This window comes from Hippoglossus hippoglossus, chromosome 9 (assembly GCF_009819705.1).
Source record: "Hippoglossus hippoglossus isolate fHipHip1 chromosome 9, fHipHip1.pri, whole genome shotgun sequence".
NCBI classification, from domain to species: domain Eukaryota; kingdom Metazoa; phylum Chordata; class Actinopteri; order Pleuronectiformes; family Pleuronectidae; genus Hippoglossus; species Hippoglossus hippoglossus.
This window is the reverse complement of record NC_047159.1, coordinates 13,519,017-13,537,089: the sequence shown is the minus strand read 5'-3', so window position 1 is coordinate 13,537,089 and position 18,073 is coordinate 13,519,017. Positions and strand designations below refer to the sequence as shown.

Below are 18,073 nucleotides of genomic sequence, written 5' to 3'. Positions count from 1 at the left end.
AAAATGTCACCATCAGACAATGTTGCTTCTCGTGTCACTTCATTTATGGTGAATTCAATGATTCATATAACATGAGTGGCAGGGGAGGAGGTTGTTAAAAACCAGCAGTCACATCATGTATTTGCTGTAATATAATCCCCCAAAAAACTGATACTCTTTAGCACAGTTTCTATTAATTACTGATAAATAAGTATTTGACGATATGGATAATAACCTCATCATTCAAACCAAGAGTTTTCATTTCACTGTGACAGCTGTAAACATCTCACCGGCTGTAATAAGACTCCACTCCGAGGGCCTCCCGGGCACTGGCAATTTGCTGCTCCAACGATGAGCCGCTGACCACTCCACTGCCGCCGCCCTCCTGGAAGTCTGACCCTCCTTCTGATAAACCCTCGCCCAAGTACACCTCATGAAACTTCAGGATACCTGTGGAGAGAGAGTGAAAGGAGAAAACGTGGGCAAAGGTGACAACAGTTTTCAGGGTGATGAAACAACATTTTTAATAACACTATCAAAGTGACTAACCAACGCAAATATATTGAACCATTTTCTTTTTCTAACACATCTGCATCACTCACTCATGATGTCGTGGCTTAGCTGAAAGCTGTGAGTGAGGCCACGTGCAGCCGTACATGTGTGGAGCAAAATGAATAAAACAAATAATGTTCAATAAAAGATAAGAGTAGACTGCCTGTGCCATCTGCTGCCCGCCATGGGAGCTCCGCTGAGCATCGAGCAGGAACATCAGAGGGGGGCGGGGAAGTGTGTGTGTGTGTGTGTGTGTGTGTGTGTGTGAATTTCTGGGGTGTATCAGTGCTGTATATGTATTATAGACATGTAATAAATTATTTTAAATGGGCCAGAAATGTGATTCAGGAGTATATATATATAGGTGTGCGTGTCTGTGTTAGTTTGTGTGTGTGTGTGTGTTTGTGCACAATCACTAACTGAAATAATGAAGTAGTAACTAATAATTAGTAGCCCCTTTTGCTGATTGCAGGCTGTTTGGAGAGGGCCATGTTCACGTGCCAGCTGGATGCCAGGGAATGCCAGAAAGTGACAGACAGACGATTAGTGAGCAAGTGGCTCCCTCTTAGCCTGAGGCAATATTCAGCGCTTTGAAGATCTCCACTGGTGCCTGAACTGTTACTCCCCTCCGTAGGACTAGTGTTGGGGGGTCAAGTTCATGCTGTTGCCTGAGAGCTGTGTTTGATCAAATGTTCAGGTCTGGTGGCGGGGCACATGGGTCGTGGCTTTCTTTACAGCAGAGAAAAGAAAAGAGCCAAAAAACAACTAACAGCACTGTAGCTACAGGAGTCGTGTGACACACACTGTATTTCACCGGCAGCTCTGCCAGTTCTCTTCATGAAACTGGAATTTCACGAGTCATATACTCAAATAGCATCTCAACCTTTTTGCCTGCGTTGGTGTTAATCAGCGTGTCAACACAAGAGACAAAAAACGCTCTACCAAAAGAAAATGAGAAGAAAGGCAAAGAAACGGAGTCATTTTTTAATTTGGTGTAACGGCAAAGTGTTTTCCTGTTGGCATGTGTGAAGATGTTGCCTGTGTTGTTTGGCTGTGTCACTATCAATTAGCATGGTTCATTGGCAGATGCCTTCTGGGGGTGTGGAGCGAGGCAGGGGGCAAATCCTAACAGTGGAGTGGCAGGTGGCACTGCCACTTGGTGTTAAAGCTGGCCTTCTTACCCGGCAGCTGAAAACAAGCTATAGCCTCTGGGCCTTTTATCCGCTTTGATTCCAACAAGCAAATGTGTGTATATGAGTGAGTGCATTTGTGTGTATGTTCTTGTTGTTTCATTTCTAAACATAAAAGCTGCATAAATTCAGGAGGAAAATATTTTTTGCTATTTATGTCCATAAGGACCCATGCATGAGCGTGCACTGTTTGTCTTTGAATATGCTGTGTGCACAGAGAATAGATCAACTTAAAATTAGAGAAAAATGACTTTGCATTAACTAAGCCTGTAGTTTTAATGTGTTCTATAAAGATCATTGTGAAATAGAGGTAGGTCGTAGGTAAATGGCTGAAGTGTAAATTTGCCAGTCAAAGTGTCACAAAAAGGCCAAACGTTCTAACCGATTTTACCTGAGTAAAAGCAAATGATTCTAAATCTATCCACTAAGACATGATGCTTCCACAACATGTGAATTCTGACAGCAGAGAGATATTTTAGGGCAGAAAAAAAAGGACCACAAGACAACAGCCAGACATGTTCCTAACAAAACAGTTCACAGTCTGAGCGACGCACCAAGCAGAGAGTCAAATCTTACCTGCTCCTGGAGCCAGCAGCCAGCTGTACAAGTAACCAGCAGCCATGGAGAAATATAGCACCAAGGCCCTCTGGCTGTTGACATTGTCCAGGATGTGCTCAACTGTTACTGGGGTGTAGGGGTCTGTTTCCTGCTGGCCGGTCTGCCTCTCCACCAAGAGGTCTGCGAAGGCTCGTGTACGACCCCTCTCCGCCACCGCCAGGGCCTCATCGTGGTGACCTATGGAGTTCAGAGGTCATTGCTGATTAATAATCTACATTACAGGCCAAAATCAAAAGATGACTACAATGTAACAGCAGGAAGATTTGAGGATATGAGAAGTATGTGTGTGGACATACCTAGGCTGACGAGGACCCTTTGGAGTGCCTGGTAGCAGGAAGTTTGCAGGTCAAACAGGGAGAGTTTATAGTCTGTGCTGTGCTGGGCTTCATGGCGGATTGTTTCAAACAGTGCAGATGCCCGGTAGAGCTGAAGATAAGCAATAACATCAACAATCAGACACTTTCAGCTACATTTTACTTGTTGGTTTTACATGATTCTGCTTTTATTGAGGGTCAAGAGTGGTCCAATGCATTTTAAATGGTAGGGCATGACACTGGCAATGTGTCTATTGTATTCAAAGTGAGGAAGTCTCAATAAATAAGCAGTCGAGAGGCTTTAAAAATTTCACTTTGCATAAAAATGTCCACAAATGTGTTAGAATGAGATTAGATTTGAAGATTGAGGATGATTTTGGCCACTAGGTGGTAGCATCCCACCTCATGGTGATCATAGATCGCCCTTGCTGCCTTCCAATTATGTTTCTCGTTCACCGGAGGAAAATACTGTAATGTAACTTGATGAATCGCCACCAAACACAAGTAAACCTCTCTTCAGCTCTTATTTTCCTGGATGTGGGAAAGGGCAATGAGAGGCTAAACCATTACCTGGGCATCATGGATGGGCAGCGCCCAAGGAAAGACATGCTTTGTGGACTCAATAGGCCTGTCTGTGTTATTGGACCTTTCTATTCAGTGCCAGACATTGGATTGAGAGAAGGAGAGAGAGACAATGGAGAGGTGGGGCAGCAAGCAGTGTTGCACATTGGCCAGGCGGAGCCGGCCAGGATTGCTGATTCATGGGAGCCTTTATTGATTTCCTATTTCTGTCCCTACGACAGCCCTGTAGCTTGACTGGGGCTGCTATAGAGCCACTCTCCAGGAGCCCGGGGCCCAGCAGAGACGCTGAAGCACTATGCTCACACTGCTTGACCACAGTTCAAGACAAGACAAAGAACTGCAGAGGAGAAAAGGTTGCTGGTATGGATGAAATGGATTGTATCAGCACTGGGGGTTTGGTGAGAGAAAGAAAGGAGAAAGAGTGTGTGCGCACATATATATGCATACTCTGGAGCTCGTCTGGCATATCCCAAGGTCATGCAGGAAAAGTGTGTCATGGGGAGTGAAGGGGGAGAGCAGCGATCGGCAGAGAATCTGTGAGCTCTGCTGCATTAGTGCTAGTAGACGGAGCCCCTAGTCTCAGGCTGATTCTGCCGATTGGGCTGTGGGCTGATTGCTGCACTGCTAGTTTAATCTGTTAAACTTGCAGACATCCCTTTAAGAGTGAAACTAATTTCTCACAGTGCCTTTCCTCTGGCCTGAACCCTCCTGGCACAGATGAAAGGGAAACAATCCCAAATGTGCTGCGTCCGCAGTGACTTGCTTGGCAGCGGTAAAGGTAAAATCTGCTATATTCCTCCGCTGCTGTGCATTCAGATTGCACTATCATGTTCTAGAGTCACTGACACTGACATGGCTTTTATCTGACATGTTAAGTGAATGTCAATGTCACACTGAATTGGTAACGTGAGTGTTTGCTGCTTACACACACGTCTAATGATTTTTGGGGAATAACCTCTCTGGGGAACACTCATCCTCTGTGACAGACAATATCAGAGATTAAAGAAGTTACATCTACAGTCGACCACTGATATTTAAGATAACTGAATAGCTGATTAGAATCAGGACACATTCATAGACTGCATATAAAGATGAACGACATGGCGGCTCCCCATGGGCATGATCACACATATATACGAATGAAGCGGTAACAAACTTTTGCCTCCAGTTCACTTCCACAAATACACATCGTGGAGTTTTTGTGGAGTTCAACCTTTGTGAATGGTGATGTCACAGCCTCAACCTAATGTGTATGTGGCTGGCTCCTTATCACACTGATGTTTGTTCAAGTGGTCATGTTTCCAGTAAGTTTGCATCATATTTCTTATTTGTCATGATTGAAAGCTGAGACGGACACCTGATTGGTGGAGCGCGTGTGTCGGCAAGACTTTGCTACTGCAGCTCCTTCATACTCTGGTACCAAAGAGCGTATTTGGCGCAAGATGGCTGCGTTCTTATCCGTGATATTTCAGCTTTATTTCTAGACAGTGGTGGGAAGTGGTCTATTGACATATTTGGTGGGTGTGAACATCAGGATAAAAGCTGGGGCATTAAAGTACAATTGGGTTTAAATACATGCAGAACATAAGGAACATAAGGTCAAGTACAGAGAGTCCAGAGCTATGGATGTTTTCATGAATTTCAATACAAGCCAATACAAATGAGGTTTGAAGTGGGTCGAGGTATTTAACAAGGTCATGTGCAGCAACATGAATAAACATTTGAACCACACTCTGAGGACAACAGTGTCCCTTTTCACTTTCAACTCACCCTGGGAGCTTAAAGCTGACGTACAGAGAACAAATATTCTAACGAAGGTCTTTTGATTAAGTGTTAAACTGTAAAGTTGACAATATGTGGCATCAGCTCTTTGGAATAACATTTTTGAACCTAATTTCCTCAACATGACTCAGGGGCCTCAGCCCATGTCACCACCTCGGTTCAGTCTTTCTTCCCAAACTCTTGTTACAGATAATTGCAAACAGACAAAGTAACTTTTTTGAAATGTATGATGCAGGGCCCAGAAACAAAGCTATCTGGGTCACACAGATGTACGTAGTCTGCGTATGTCACAGCCGAAATGTTCTGCACTAGATTTTGGAAATGAAAGCATCTGAATAACATCCCTGCAGACACACGTGACAGCCACTGCTGCTGGCTGACTGTTCTCAGACTTGTATGTGAATAGACAAGCACAAGGGTAGGACAAAAATTCTAATCTTGAGCCAGTGCGGACAGACTGTAAAGAGAGATGTAAGGGGGATATTCCATGCTTGCCAGGTGGGCAGTGGGCTGAAGAGAAGTGGATGTGTGTGCGATGCAGAGGCTCGGCACTCCTGAGACCATGCACACAGATACAAAAAGTGATCTGTCGCCTGTCTGCTGAGATGACAGCATTCACCAACTCGACAGACTCCCCCAGCATATTGCCAGCAGCCGTGTGCAAGCTCTATAGCCACCTGTCCTTTCTCTTCTCCTGCGTTGTTCTCTCTCTAAAATCTTAAAATTCCTCTCCCGTGTCTTTGGACATCTATTTCCCCCTCTCATTTGTAATCTTTGCCAACCAACAGATGTGCGCTTATTGGAGGTCAGCTTTAACTACGAGAGGTGGATTCGCTGGAAGGAGTCCAGATGGAGGAGGAGAGGAGAGGAGAGGAGAAGAGAGGAGAGGTAGGAACTGGAGATACTTCACCTGATGTTGGGCTTCCTCCAGATTCCCACTGGCCCATAGAGAGAGCCCGAGACGGTGGCGGATCTTCGCCTCGTCCTCACGCCGAGCCAGCTGCTCCGCGAGCCGCAGGCCTGTCAGGAGTGGAGGAAACAGGAGCAGATGAGAGAGGGAGAGCAAAAGTTATTCAGAGCAGACAGACTCTTAGGTATCTTTCAGAGTAACAGATGTAAGCATAGCACGGCGCTGATTTTCTGACAGCGAACAGGTTTGGATATTTGGCCTCAGCTGTAAGATAGTGCTCCCACTGGGACTTAAAACCCCCACACACACACACACACACACACACACACACACACACACACACACACACACACACACACACACACACACACACACACACACACACACACACACTTCTGCCACAGAGAGAGGCCGTTAGAGCACTAATCGGACTGCATAGTAATCAATGCTAAGGATCGACTGGCTGAGCAAACACAAACACAAGCCTGATGCTTGCATAAAAGAAGCCACACAATAACATGAAGACATCCGCAAATATTTGCACACCCACACTGATGAGGTAATAATGGGCTGTATGCAAACACACAGTGCTTTGTGTTGTTTTGTTTGAGAGACTTTCCGATTTGTCAGGGAAGCCAGGGGAGGTTTGTGTGTGTGTGTGTGTGTCTAGGTGTGTATGCTCAGTTAGAGCGCCTGTGTCAGATCACCTGGCGAGCGCACAGTTTGTTTTTCACTTCCAATCCCTCAAGCAGTGATGCGTATGTCACATCTTTGCATGTGTCCTCAGTCTTCCTGCCGAGTACTTGGTTCTGCCCAATTACTGAGAAGAAAATGCCACTCCGCAGAGGACAATGATGAAAAAAAATTCGACAGCTGCTGCGCCACACACTGCCCACAAGGTGCTAAATGCACAGCAAGCAGTCTGCAGTTTTGAATGAGGCCATTGCTCATGCACAATCTCACTTAACACGGACTCTGCATTTACAAGTCTCTCCGCTCGCTTGTGTGGTTGTTGAGGGGTCTAAACATGCTTTTGGTCAGAAAGAGTAGAAACTGGGCCAAGCCACCCCTCGTTCGCTTTTCCTCGGCATTCCTGGAAAACTGTCTGTGGCTGGACCAGATAAGCCAAGAACAGAGAGCGTGACCCGAAAACAGCCAGCCGATTCCGCAAGACCCGGCACACCACGCAACCGTAGACTTCATGGCTCCTCCATGGCCACGCTAGCCGGCAGCCTTTGAAGCCTGAAAGTCTCCCTACTCTCCTTATCTTTCCGCACACCCCTCCCTCTGCCTGCCCGCCCGCCTGCCCTCTTCCCCCATGCATCCACTGAGCTCCTCTCTCCCTCTACCTCTGTATTTATTTTTTCATCTTCATGCCTCTGTCTCTGGCCCCCTCCACTCTCTCTACCTGTTTCATCTTGACTGTGGTGGCACTGCTCGCGGGGACTCGGCACTGCTTAGGGCTCATTAGGCGCTGGAGCAAGAGAGAGGAAACAGATCTAAATTATCCTTTTCATTTTCTGACATCCTCACCCCTCACTCATCTCAGCTCCAGCTCGGAGCCTTTCATCTGCACACACGCACAGAACATGTCTTTTTCTGGGCCGCACTATGATAGTTCTTTATGATCAAGCCTGAATGTCAACCAACTCTATGTTTTCTTTATTCTCCAGTTGACAGTGAAATAATACATCTGAGTTATGACTAATGCCGATCTCTGCCTCTCCCCTGCACCCGCCTTCCATCTCCTTTCTTTCTCTCCATCCCTCCTTCTCTCCCGAACTCCCTCATTCCCTCTGTTCTCCTGCTCTGTATCATTCCGTGTGTGTCACTGTCACCATGCACGCCTTTGGTGCGCCCCGCAGGCACAGTCACGTAGCAGCGGCTGACATGAGGATGTGGCCGTGGCTGGCTGCACCCCGAAGAGCAACTAGAGAACACTTTAAAGGCTGTTTGACAGCTGGGTGAGGGATTCTCTGCAGTCAAGAGGCCCAAGCACCTCTGCCTTCGGACACCAGCTTTACGTGCACACACCACATACACAAACGCGTTAGAATACAGGCATGAAATGTCACGGCCTGTGAAGGAAGTGCACGGTGCAATGAAAAAAATATCCTCACCCATAGACACAATTAATTCAGTGCCCTTTGATCATGACCACATGTGGAGAAGAACAGTGTGTCACATACAGCGAGATGGTGACATAAACACAAATATATATCTATAGATCTATATCTATAGATCTATATATATATACAGACAGACAATAAACCTGAAAACTGAGGGGTCCCTATATGATGATGACGACAGATATTTCACAGTGTTATACATATCACATTCAACTGCATTTAGTTTTATACGCCCCTAGTTTTTATACGCCCCTAAATGACTCTTCTAAAGCCTAAATGTTTTATTTAATTTCCTGTGATAATGCTAATCTTCTATTTAACATGAAAATATTTTCAAATTTAAATTAAATCGTTTTTATATAAATGTATATACTTAATATATGAACCTACAATGTTGGTCTGCTCTGTCTTACACATGATGAAAGCAGCTTTTTATAGATAAAACTGATATCTATTTATACAAGTTACAAAATTATATGATGCAGGTGTTCATTATTCTAAATATGGTTGATTTGCACATCATTTTGTATGAGGCACATATATAAGGAAGGATAACAAACATGTAAGCCACAATACTATAACTTACTAACACATAAACAAGAATATCTATAACAATTTTAGTATATACAGTATATTCCCTATTGATTTACAATAATAGATAAATATGTCACCTATTTATTTCTGGTTCACATATCAGGTGCATTCCTAACATTCCTAGCATGGCCTGCCATTGTAGGTCAATACTGTTTTTTCCATTAGTTGTTGTTCCATAAACTGAGCAAGAAGAAACTGTAATACCTCCATTATCTGCTACAATGACGACATTGATTTAATGACACTGTTGTGTTAATCATTTAAAAGTGCATCTCGGTGTGAAATGCCTCCCTCCCTGTCTCAGATTTAGACTTCGCTGTGAAATGTCCTTTGGTATAAAATTACAGGAAGATAACTGGGGAAGTGGTGTGAACACTTGAAGTGACAGAAATGATGACTTCCCATCAGCAGTTAATTGGTATCTCTGTGTGTCTTACACACACACAGACACATATGAATGCACACACACACACTTGAGTTGGAGGTCATGTTGTCAACAGTATCTGCACTAGTTTGGAGCTGCCTTTCTATCACTCCTTCCAATTAATCTTTTTCAGGAGACAAAAACAAAAAACAAGTGCAGCATGAAGAATGAAAAACACAAAACCAGCAGAAAAAATAGAAAAACTGAAGAGAAAAAAAAAACCTTGCCAACTTTTCGGTCTGGGTAGGTTGGCCAGAAATAATTGGCTGTCAGCGATAGTGAAGGCACCGTTCTTTTTTCGCAGCCAGACCAAGGAACAATACAAGGACAGTGCAGGGGACAACAGGAGGACAGGGTGGAGACAGAATGGCCTGTCGCCTTTGTTTCCATTAAAGCTCAACAAGCAGGCCGGCAGAGGCTGTATGGGTCACTGCAGGCCTGCCTAACTCTAATAAAGCGGACGGAGGAAAGATGGAAGAGAAGCATCCCTGTATTTTTGCATTCACTCCCTGCAGGGTGAAATATAGAACTGTCGTTTCACGCAAGCAGCAATTTTCTGGGATTCAAACAGGGTTTGGGTCGTCACACGGTGGGTGTGCCTGCACACAAGGTCTATCACTGGGCACATGCGAGGCTGGTGGCACGGACATTTAGCTCACATCCATGGATGCTTCCACTTATCACATCCTCGGCGACAAACACTTCCTGCACTGTCACTAACATAATGAATATTTGAGGGACCAAGCAGCAGGTTTTTATTTCACAGTAATCTGTAGGGGACAATGAATCGTGAGAGGCAGGAGTCTGTCAGCCGCCGTGTGAAAAGATCCTTTGGCAACTCACTGCAAAGAACCCTCTGAGGAAAGTAGATACAGGGGTGTGAAGAACAGCTAGCGGTAAACAGGAAAAATGCCTAGGCGTGCATCCTGATAGGTTTGCACAGACATACACACAAATGCTGGTATACCTTTACACAACAGAAGACAACACAGACGCATAATGCACACACAAAATCCCCCTGTGCACTCATAACACATACGCACAAAAGCCCAAACACACACATACACACAAGTACACTTCCTAATAAAAATGTGGCAAAGGCTTAGCAACAAATAGGCTCTGAATTTCATATTCATGAATTCACATACTCTAAGCCTATCAGCTCAGGCAACAAAGGCAATCCTCTCTCATGCTCCCCCCTGACTCACTCACCTTCCTGCAGGTACATGACAGCCTGTGAGTAGTTTTGCAGTGCATGGTGTGTTCTCCCCAGGCTGCCATAGGCCAGAGTCTTGGCAGCCAAGTCATTAGTCTGTGCTGCCACACTTAGGTGCTGTTCTTGGAACACGACTGCCCGCTCGTAGTTTCCTAGCGACTCATAGGTAAGGCCCAAGTTGCCGTAGGCGCGTGCCTGGCGTGTGGGGCTGCCCGTCTCCTCTGCAATCTCCAGGTCACTTTGGTGGCATCGCAGGGCTGTCTCATACTCTCCCATAGATTGATATACAACACCCAAACCGCAGCTTGCGTCCCCCTCCAGTAGTCGGTCCTGGGTGTCACGGGCAATGGCCAGCTGACGCTCCAGACAGGAGATGGCCTGCTCGTAATTGCCCAGTTGGCTGTGGAGAGCACCTAGTTCACCGTAGGCGTGGGCCTTGCCTCCGCACTCCCTGAGCTCGTGAGCCACCACTAGTCGCTTCTCAAAACACACCAGCGACTGCTGTAGGTGTCCCATGGCCCTGCAGACGAAGACAGAAAACCAATGAGTGTTAGAGTGAAGCAGATTAGGAGCTAGATGTGTGAGATAACAACCTAACAAGACAAACTAAAGGAAAATCTGTCATTGGCATTTCCTGTCCAATTGAACAAATTGGGAGGCATCTTACAAGGTGACAACATTCAAGAATTTCTCTGCTTATCTCATATGAATAAATTGAATATTAATATGGAAACTAGACACATACAGATACAAATCTAGTCCATACAACAGGGAAAGGACATAGCAGGAATACTTTCATTCGGGGGTAGATCCAGGGGTGGGGACAGGGGGGCACTGTCCCCAGCTGAAATCTGAATGGCCCCTGAAGTGCCCCTGTCCTGTCAGTAGACTTGTTTTTTTAAGAAACTGACAATATTAACAATTAATATGACAATTTGTCAAGTATACAATGTGATATTAATATATAAATTCAATGATGTGTGGCTTTCCTCAAAGCTATACATTTAACAGTAAATAAGGAATGACTTAAATGTGCACCTTACTGAATCAGGAATTGTTCACGGATGTATATCATATAATTGTCCCGTGTGTAAATTATGGCCCCTTTATGTCCCATGATTTAGAAAGATCCGAGATCAACCACTGGTTTCATTAAAAAAATAAAGACAGAAGTCCCACACATTACTGTTTAGCTGCTGTGTGTGAAAGGATATGAGAAATGTTTGAGCCATGATATTCAATTTTAAATTCAAGCTGTTTTTTCTGAAGGGTAACCGTTTTAACCACCCTCAAAAATACGAGATGGGTCATCTGTCAAAAGATCCGTGCCTCCATCCTCTTGTGTATGTTTTGACAGAGCGGCATTCATCCCATCTTGACGTTTTATTTGCCTTCACAGCCTTCCAGCAGACTTTATTCACATCCTCATGCATACCAACTACTGACAGATGCAGGTTCAAATGGGGCATTAAAAAGAATAAAAGCCTTCAGCTTAATCAGTCTTGTGTGATAATGTATGAGCTCGACTAAGAGCTGTCGGGAGACGAGAAAGGTTTTGGGTGTGATGTCTATTATTCCCCTCTGAACTCATGCACGGCTAATACTTCTGTGTGTGTGATTGCCGCGGTGCCACGCTGATGATGCACAATAAGGAGAAAATCATCTCTGAAATGAGGATTTCAGCAAGCTTTCCATGTTTTATTTTGCAGTGTGGTATCCGAGGATGCTATCGTCTCTCTGATGCACAGGCAGAAATAGAAGAGAGAAGAGATGCAAGACGTAAGAGGTTGCCTTGAAATAACTGTGCTTCCCCTCAGTTTCAGACATCTGTGTGCCAAAGCCTCTTTGCATACAGATAAGGCCAGGGCCACAAGGCTGCTGCTGAGACAGCGAGCACCAGGCTTACATCCAAGCTTTGCTCACCAGCAAGGTGTCTCCAAACTATGGTGGTCCTTGATAGTGAATGCAAGGAGAAAAATTATATGCAAAGAAGGATTACTGTGATTATTAGTAATACTCTGTCAATACAATTATCTGCTGTGGCAACGGCTGAGGGGAATTGATACCAGTGTGTTATGCAAAGCCTGAGAAGTATTTCTCTGACTTTATGAAATAGTGAATTTGAAATATAACGCCAGACTCACCTGTGTCCATTGCCTAAGCCTCTGTAGGCCTTCTCCTGGTCCTGCATGCGGTTGAGGCTCTGGGCCACTGACAGATATTGGTCATAATACTTGATGGCTTCCTCAAAGTCTCCCAGAGCCTCATAACAGTCTCCCAGGTTCCCATAGGCCCTGCCCCTGTCCATGACCGCCTCGTTGCCACTCAGCTGCTGTAAAGTGGCCAGCTGCTGCTCCAGGTAGCCAATAGCCTCCTCCATCACCCCTACATTCATTTTAGTGATGCCCATGTTCCCGTACACCTGAGCCTCCACCGCAGGATCTTTCAGCCTCCGCCCGAGCTCCAATTGCTCCTCGTAGCTCTTGAAGGCCATGGCGTATTTCCCCAGGGCCATGTAGACAGCTGCCAGGTGACCGTGGGCTTTGCACTCTCCAGGAACATCGCCCAGCTCTTGGTACACCTCCAGCTCCTGGGTGTGGTAGCCCAGAGCTTTGTCATATTTCTGCACAAGTCTGTAGGTGGCCCCCAGGGCGGCATAGGCACAGGCCTCCATCCTACGCTCCTTAACCTGAAACAAGAAAGAATTCCACAATACCCGCATGAGGGGCATGGGTGAATGATACCAAAATTACATTTCACATGACATATCCTATTTATATGATGAATTGTTCTAGAATACACACATACACACATACCTGGTGAGCTAAGGCCAGTTGCTGCTCATAAAACTGAATGGCTCCGGCCACATCCTTCTTACAGACAAATATGTCTCCCAGGTTTCCCAGAGCTCTGAAGCGGGCCTGTGCGTTGTTCAGAGACTGGGCCAGTGACAGGAGGTATTTCTGACACTCCTCTGCCTTAGTAAAGTCTCCGAGGGCCTTGAATGCCAAACCAAGGTTACAGTAAGCCTTCGCCTGACTCAGTTTGTCATGAAGGTCCTTGGCAAGAGCTAGGTCCTGCTCATAGTATTTGACAGCATCCTGATAGTTGCCCAGGCAGTAGTGGGCATAACCCAGATTGTGACAAACTTTCCCTTCACTCTCCATGTCCTGGAGGTCAGGGGACAGCCGGAGGTACTGCTCATAGTAGGGCACGGCCTGGGGGAACTCTCCTCGCGAGCAGTGGAAGTTGCCGAGGTTGCCCAAAGCCCGTGCCTCGCTCTGCACGTCTCTGAGCTCACGAGCTATGTTGAGGTGGTTCTGGTAATGCTGCAGAGCACGGTCGTGGGCTCCCAGGGCTTGGTATGCCACAGCCAGGTTGCCATGGGTGGATGCCTGCGAGGCCCGGTCATTGACCTCCATGGAGATCTGCAGCTCCTGGCGGTGGTAGCGAACAGCCTGGTCGAAGGCTCCCAGGGCGTTGTAGGCGTTACCCATGTTACCATATGCCCGGCCCTGAGCGGCGTAGTCGTTCAGCTCCTGAACAATGGCCAGGTGTGTTTTGTGGAGTTTCAGTGCGGTCTCATAGTCTCCCTTCATCTGGTGGATAATGCCTGTGGAGAGAGCGTGAGAAGATGGAGTTAAAGACCCATTGCGGGAAAAATTGTAATTGAGTAAAATTCAAGTGCCTCGTCAGCTCTTCATGTACAAAACAAGTCATTTGGTTGTTAAAATATGCTCTTTGCGCCATCTGTTCTCTGCTTACACGACACACTCTGCCACAAAATGATGGTAATTAAAATGTAGTGCCATTAAAGACAGTTATTACAACACCAATATTTAGTCTTTTAGTCTAGTAACGTCTTTTTGAGAGACAAAATCAGCAACTTTTCCACAGGGTTGGAAATAATTAAGAGAGAAGAAGGAAGAGAGACACAGGAAGTAAAAGTGAAGGCGACTGTGAAGTGCTGATGGAAAGCTCAGCAAACAACTTCAGAAAAATGAGATACGTGTGGAGAAACAATAAATAATGGCGAAGCCAGTGCATTGTGCGTATTATCTCAGATAAAATACCATCCTATGAAAAATAATAGCTTTACCCTACAGCCAGGCAACCATCTGGTGCACGCACACACACACACACACACACACAAATACACACACACACACACACACACACACACACACACACACACACACACACACACACACACACACACACACACACACACACACACACACACACAGTTGTGTCTCTATGACTTCAGAGGACATTGCATTGACTTAAATTCATTTCCTAGAGACATACTACTTAAACCATAACTAACATTTATCCTTAACTTAACCTAAACATAACCTTAAACGACCTTAAAACATGTCTTCACCTTAAATTGTAATGATTTACATTATGTGGATTTGCTTTCTATCTCCATAAGAACGACATCTCTCTACAATGTGAATGTGTAAACAGATTTTAACAGATACACCCACACACTCAAACACACTGATAAACCCACAGCGGAGACTAAAGAGCCATGACAGCATATCACAAGTATCTCTTCTCATTCCCTCCAAGATTCACTTCTAATCTCTGAGTCTCTCCCTCTGCTCTGCCACCCAGCTTTTAACAGTCCATGAAGACAAAAAACGGCTTTAGAGCAACTAACTCACTTCTCCATCCACCATACGGCCTTGCCGTCGCTGCTTTGCTGCATCAGCATGGAGACTAATAAGCTACAGTATAAGGTACTGGGGTGCAGCCACTGATGGGACACCAGGGATGGAAACAGTTCTGGAGCCAGAGTGGGTGGGAACCAGGGACGGCGAGGGGCTCTGTGGCTTGTGGCGAGTATGTGATGGTGCCGCCGGGATTAGTTACCGCCATGTGTGTTTTCCCATTTATTTCATCCGAAACCTGCCACATTATGGGCCTGAACACAAGCTACATAAACAGTGGGCCTGAAACTAAACAGACAGCTCAAACGACTGCAGATGTAATACTGTGATGTGGATATGCGTTCAAACGACGGCTCGATCAAAAGCAGCACTTTATGTCAGAGAGAATGGAAAAGAGATTTGGTGAAACTACAGTCTGGGTCACTTTACTGCATAATAGTTTGACACATTACCAGGTATGCAGTCTCAGAGCCCATCGGCTATCGTCTGATGGTGAATTAGCCTCTGGGGGCAACGGCCAATATTTTGGGGTTTCTGGTGTCGATGGTGGATAAGACTCTGATCTTACATATTTGTACACTGTATACAGTCCGACTAGTTTCGTTAATCAAACCAGTCGAATAACATTTCTCCACACAAAACACAATCAGTGTTTTTGTAGGTGTTTTAGGGCCAGACGATATTTTGGCTAATCTCTAAACAGCTATGTGGATATGAAATCAAAAAGGTGATGTGTGTTCCACCTCTTTTGCTCTTGACTGTTTATCTGCCGGCAACCAAAGCCTTCTCAAATGTGATTGGTCAAACTAGGAACAGAAACCAAAAGGCTTCCAGCTCATCTAGAAATTACCAGATATATATAACATATATATATACATTGCATATACTTTTCTAGGTTGATGGAGATGGAAAAAATACACATGGCCCATGAGTGTGAAAAGTGCATCACCAATATTTTTGCTCGACGTCAAGTCTAAATGAAATCATTAGTTTCTAAATTAACCTGCCTGAAGTGGTTGTCTAAACATTATACACAGACAAATAAAAATCCAAGTTCTCCGCAGATTGGATTTTGCTGGGAAAAGAAATCAAAGATCTTCTGCCTACCATTGTTCAGCCTGCAGCAGAGACCTTTAAACCTGATTTGCTCTTTGTTTTCTTCCTTGTGTTCTCAGGGTAAAGTGATACAACCTGAACTGACCTTGTAATCATCATGTCACTGCCCTAAGGCGTTGGTATGCAAGACGCACCACAGACAGAACACAGACAGAAGCAGTGTTGTCAGATAATACAGGAAGAATTCAGTTCACAATGAAGACTTTCAAAATGAGTGAAATCCACGAGGGTCTTTGGACCGTGCACAGTGCCATAAAGTGAAAGTGTTATTTTCTGAGGCCAAAATAAAGGAATGAGGCGAAGGTCATGACGCTTTTAAGTTCTGAGTTTCCACCTTGGACAAACCCCTCAGCTATGACTTTCCTCAGAGTGGGAGCATGTTAAGATTCACTGCAGGCTAGTTGGAGGAGCAATGACAGCTCTCGCCACAAAGTCACTCCCAAGGTTATGCTTTCCCCAACGGAGGCTGATCTTACTCCAGATATAATGCCTACTGATGTATTACTAGGAAACATGTTCCCTGCTGCAGGCTAAAAATGGATGAGGGGGCCAGGCAAGGGACGAAGGGGCGGAGGAGACAGCTCGGACAGAGGCTGGGGATGCACAGGGTTTAAGGTTGGGTTAAGAAGCTGTGGCCAAAATTGTCATAAGCCCTAGGCTATGCCTGGAGGCACACTTGAAGCAAGAAGATATTTTCTGTGCCCCCCCATATGGTAAGAGGATTATTGAACCCTCTGGGTATAAAATCCAGCAAGATAGTAAATAAAACCATACCAAACATGCTGGTAAACACCGCTGGAACACAGAAATTGGGAGTCAGAAAGGAGGGTTCTAGCTGGAGAGAACATTCTGTCCAAATCAAAATCTAAATGACCTCAATCAGGGATCAGTGTAATTTTAACGACACAGTGATTCTGTGGTGCATACTAAATTCACTTGACTGTAACATATTGAATAATATTGCTCATCTGTTTTCCTTTTGCTTGGAACAAAGACAGTGAGAAACCAGGATAAAGCACAAACACATCACATAATTCAGATGCTCTCTTACAGAGGCCCTATCCATCCAGAGCCCTATCCATCCCCCCATAACCAACCACATTAAAAGCATGGCGATGTGTTGTCACTTTTCATTACACGGCCGGCTGTACATAGAGGGATATGCTGCAGTGACGACTTTGAGGGATGGTGTCGTGTTCTGAGTAAATCACTGTGTCATTCTTCCAGAAGCTATAGGGAGGTCCAGAGCGCTGCTGCCGTCACTTAGCTAAGAGGACTTTTACCAACGATTCGGCTGCTGCTGCCACTGGGCCCGGGTGATACTAGAAAGAGAGTAACGTTGACCAGCCTGAGCCTGAAATGATGACTTGGGCGTGTTCCTCCTTTTTATTTGAGAGTGAAGTCAACATCATCATTTGTATTCATGTTTGAGAAATAAAAAGAAACAGAGCAGGACACTGGAATTGAGGCGATTATGGACATTTAGATGCTAATTTGAGTTTGACTGATCTCAGAAGGATATTTCAAAGAGGTTTACCGAAATTAATAAAAAAAAGAACTAAACCACAGCTAGCATGGGTAGTTTAGTACCTCTGAACACATTTTATATTTGTGTTCACCACTGTCCATTTGTTTGTTGTTTGGTTGGTTTGTTTGTGAGTGAGATTACACCAAAACGGATTTTCCAGGACAGCTTGGTGGAAGGATGCGGTATGGTCAGGCAACAACCCATTAAACTATCTTATAATTATTATTAAAACCCACATCAGTTGGCAGATCCAGTATTTTTGTGGTATGGCAAAGCATTTTCTAAAACATTTTTTTTTACGTTTTCCCAGAGAATAATTCATGGATCTTGTAGAAAAAACTAAATCACATTTAGGGAACTATTATCTATGAGCATGAACAATTTGGTGCAGCTTGTTTTGGGGACCGTTCGTCCTTGGCAGAGTTATACGTATTTGCCTGAAGTTTTTTCTCATCACCAGTCA

The 18,073-nt window shown here is 45.0% G+C and overlaps 1 protein-coding gene across 3 annotated transcripts in view; it reads right to left on the bottom strand.

The window, feature by feature from the left end:
* The window catches only part of LOC117767421 (tetratricopeptide repeat protein 28-like), a 183,112-nt gene that overhangs the window by 11,635 nt on the left and 153,404 nt on the right, over window positions 1-18,073 (bottom strand). For all 3 annotated transcript variants that reach the window (XM_034595037.1, XM_034595038.1, XM_034595039.1), the window contains 7 exons: window positions 13,107-13,903; window positions 12,435-12,979; window positions 10,287-10,810; window positions 5,928-6,037; window positions 2,636-2,765; window positions 2,298-2,516; window positions 270-429 (listed from right to left, as the gene is read on the bottom strand). In XM_034595037.1, coding sequence (XP_034450928.1) covers window positions 270-429; window positions 2,298-2,516; window positions 2,636-2,765; window positions 5,928-6,037; window positions 10,287-10,810; window positions 12,435-12,979; window positions 13,107-13,903 — 2,485 coding nt within the window. The remainder of the gene's footprint in view (window positions 1-269; window positions 430-2,297; window positions 2,517-2,635; window positions 2,766-5,927; window positions 6,038-10,286; window positions 10,811-12,434; window positions 12,980-13,106; window positions 13,904-18,073) is intronic.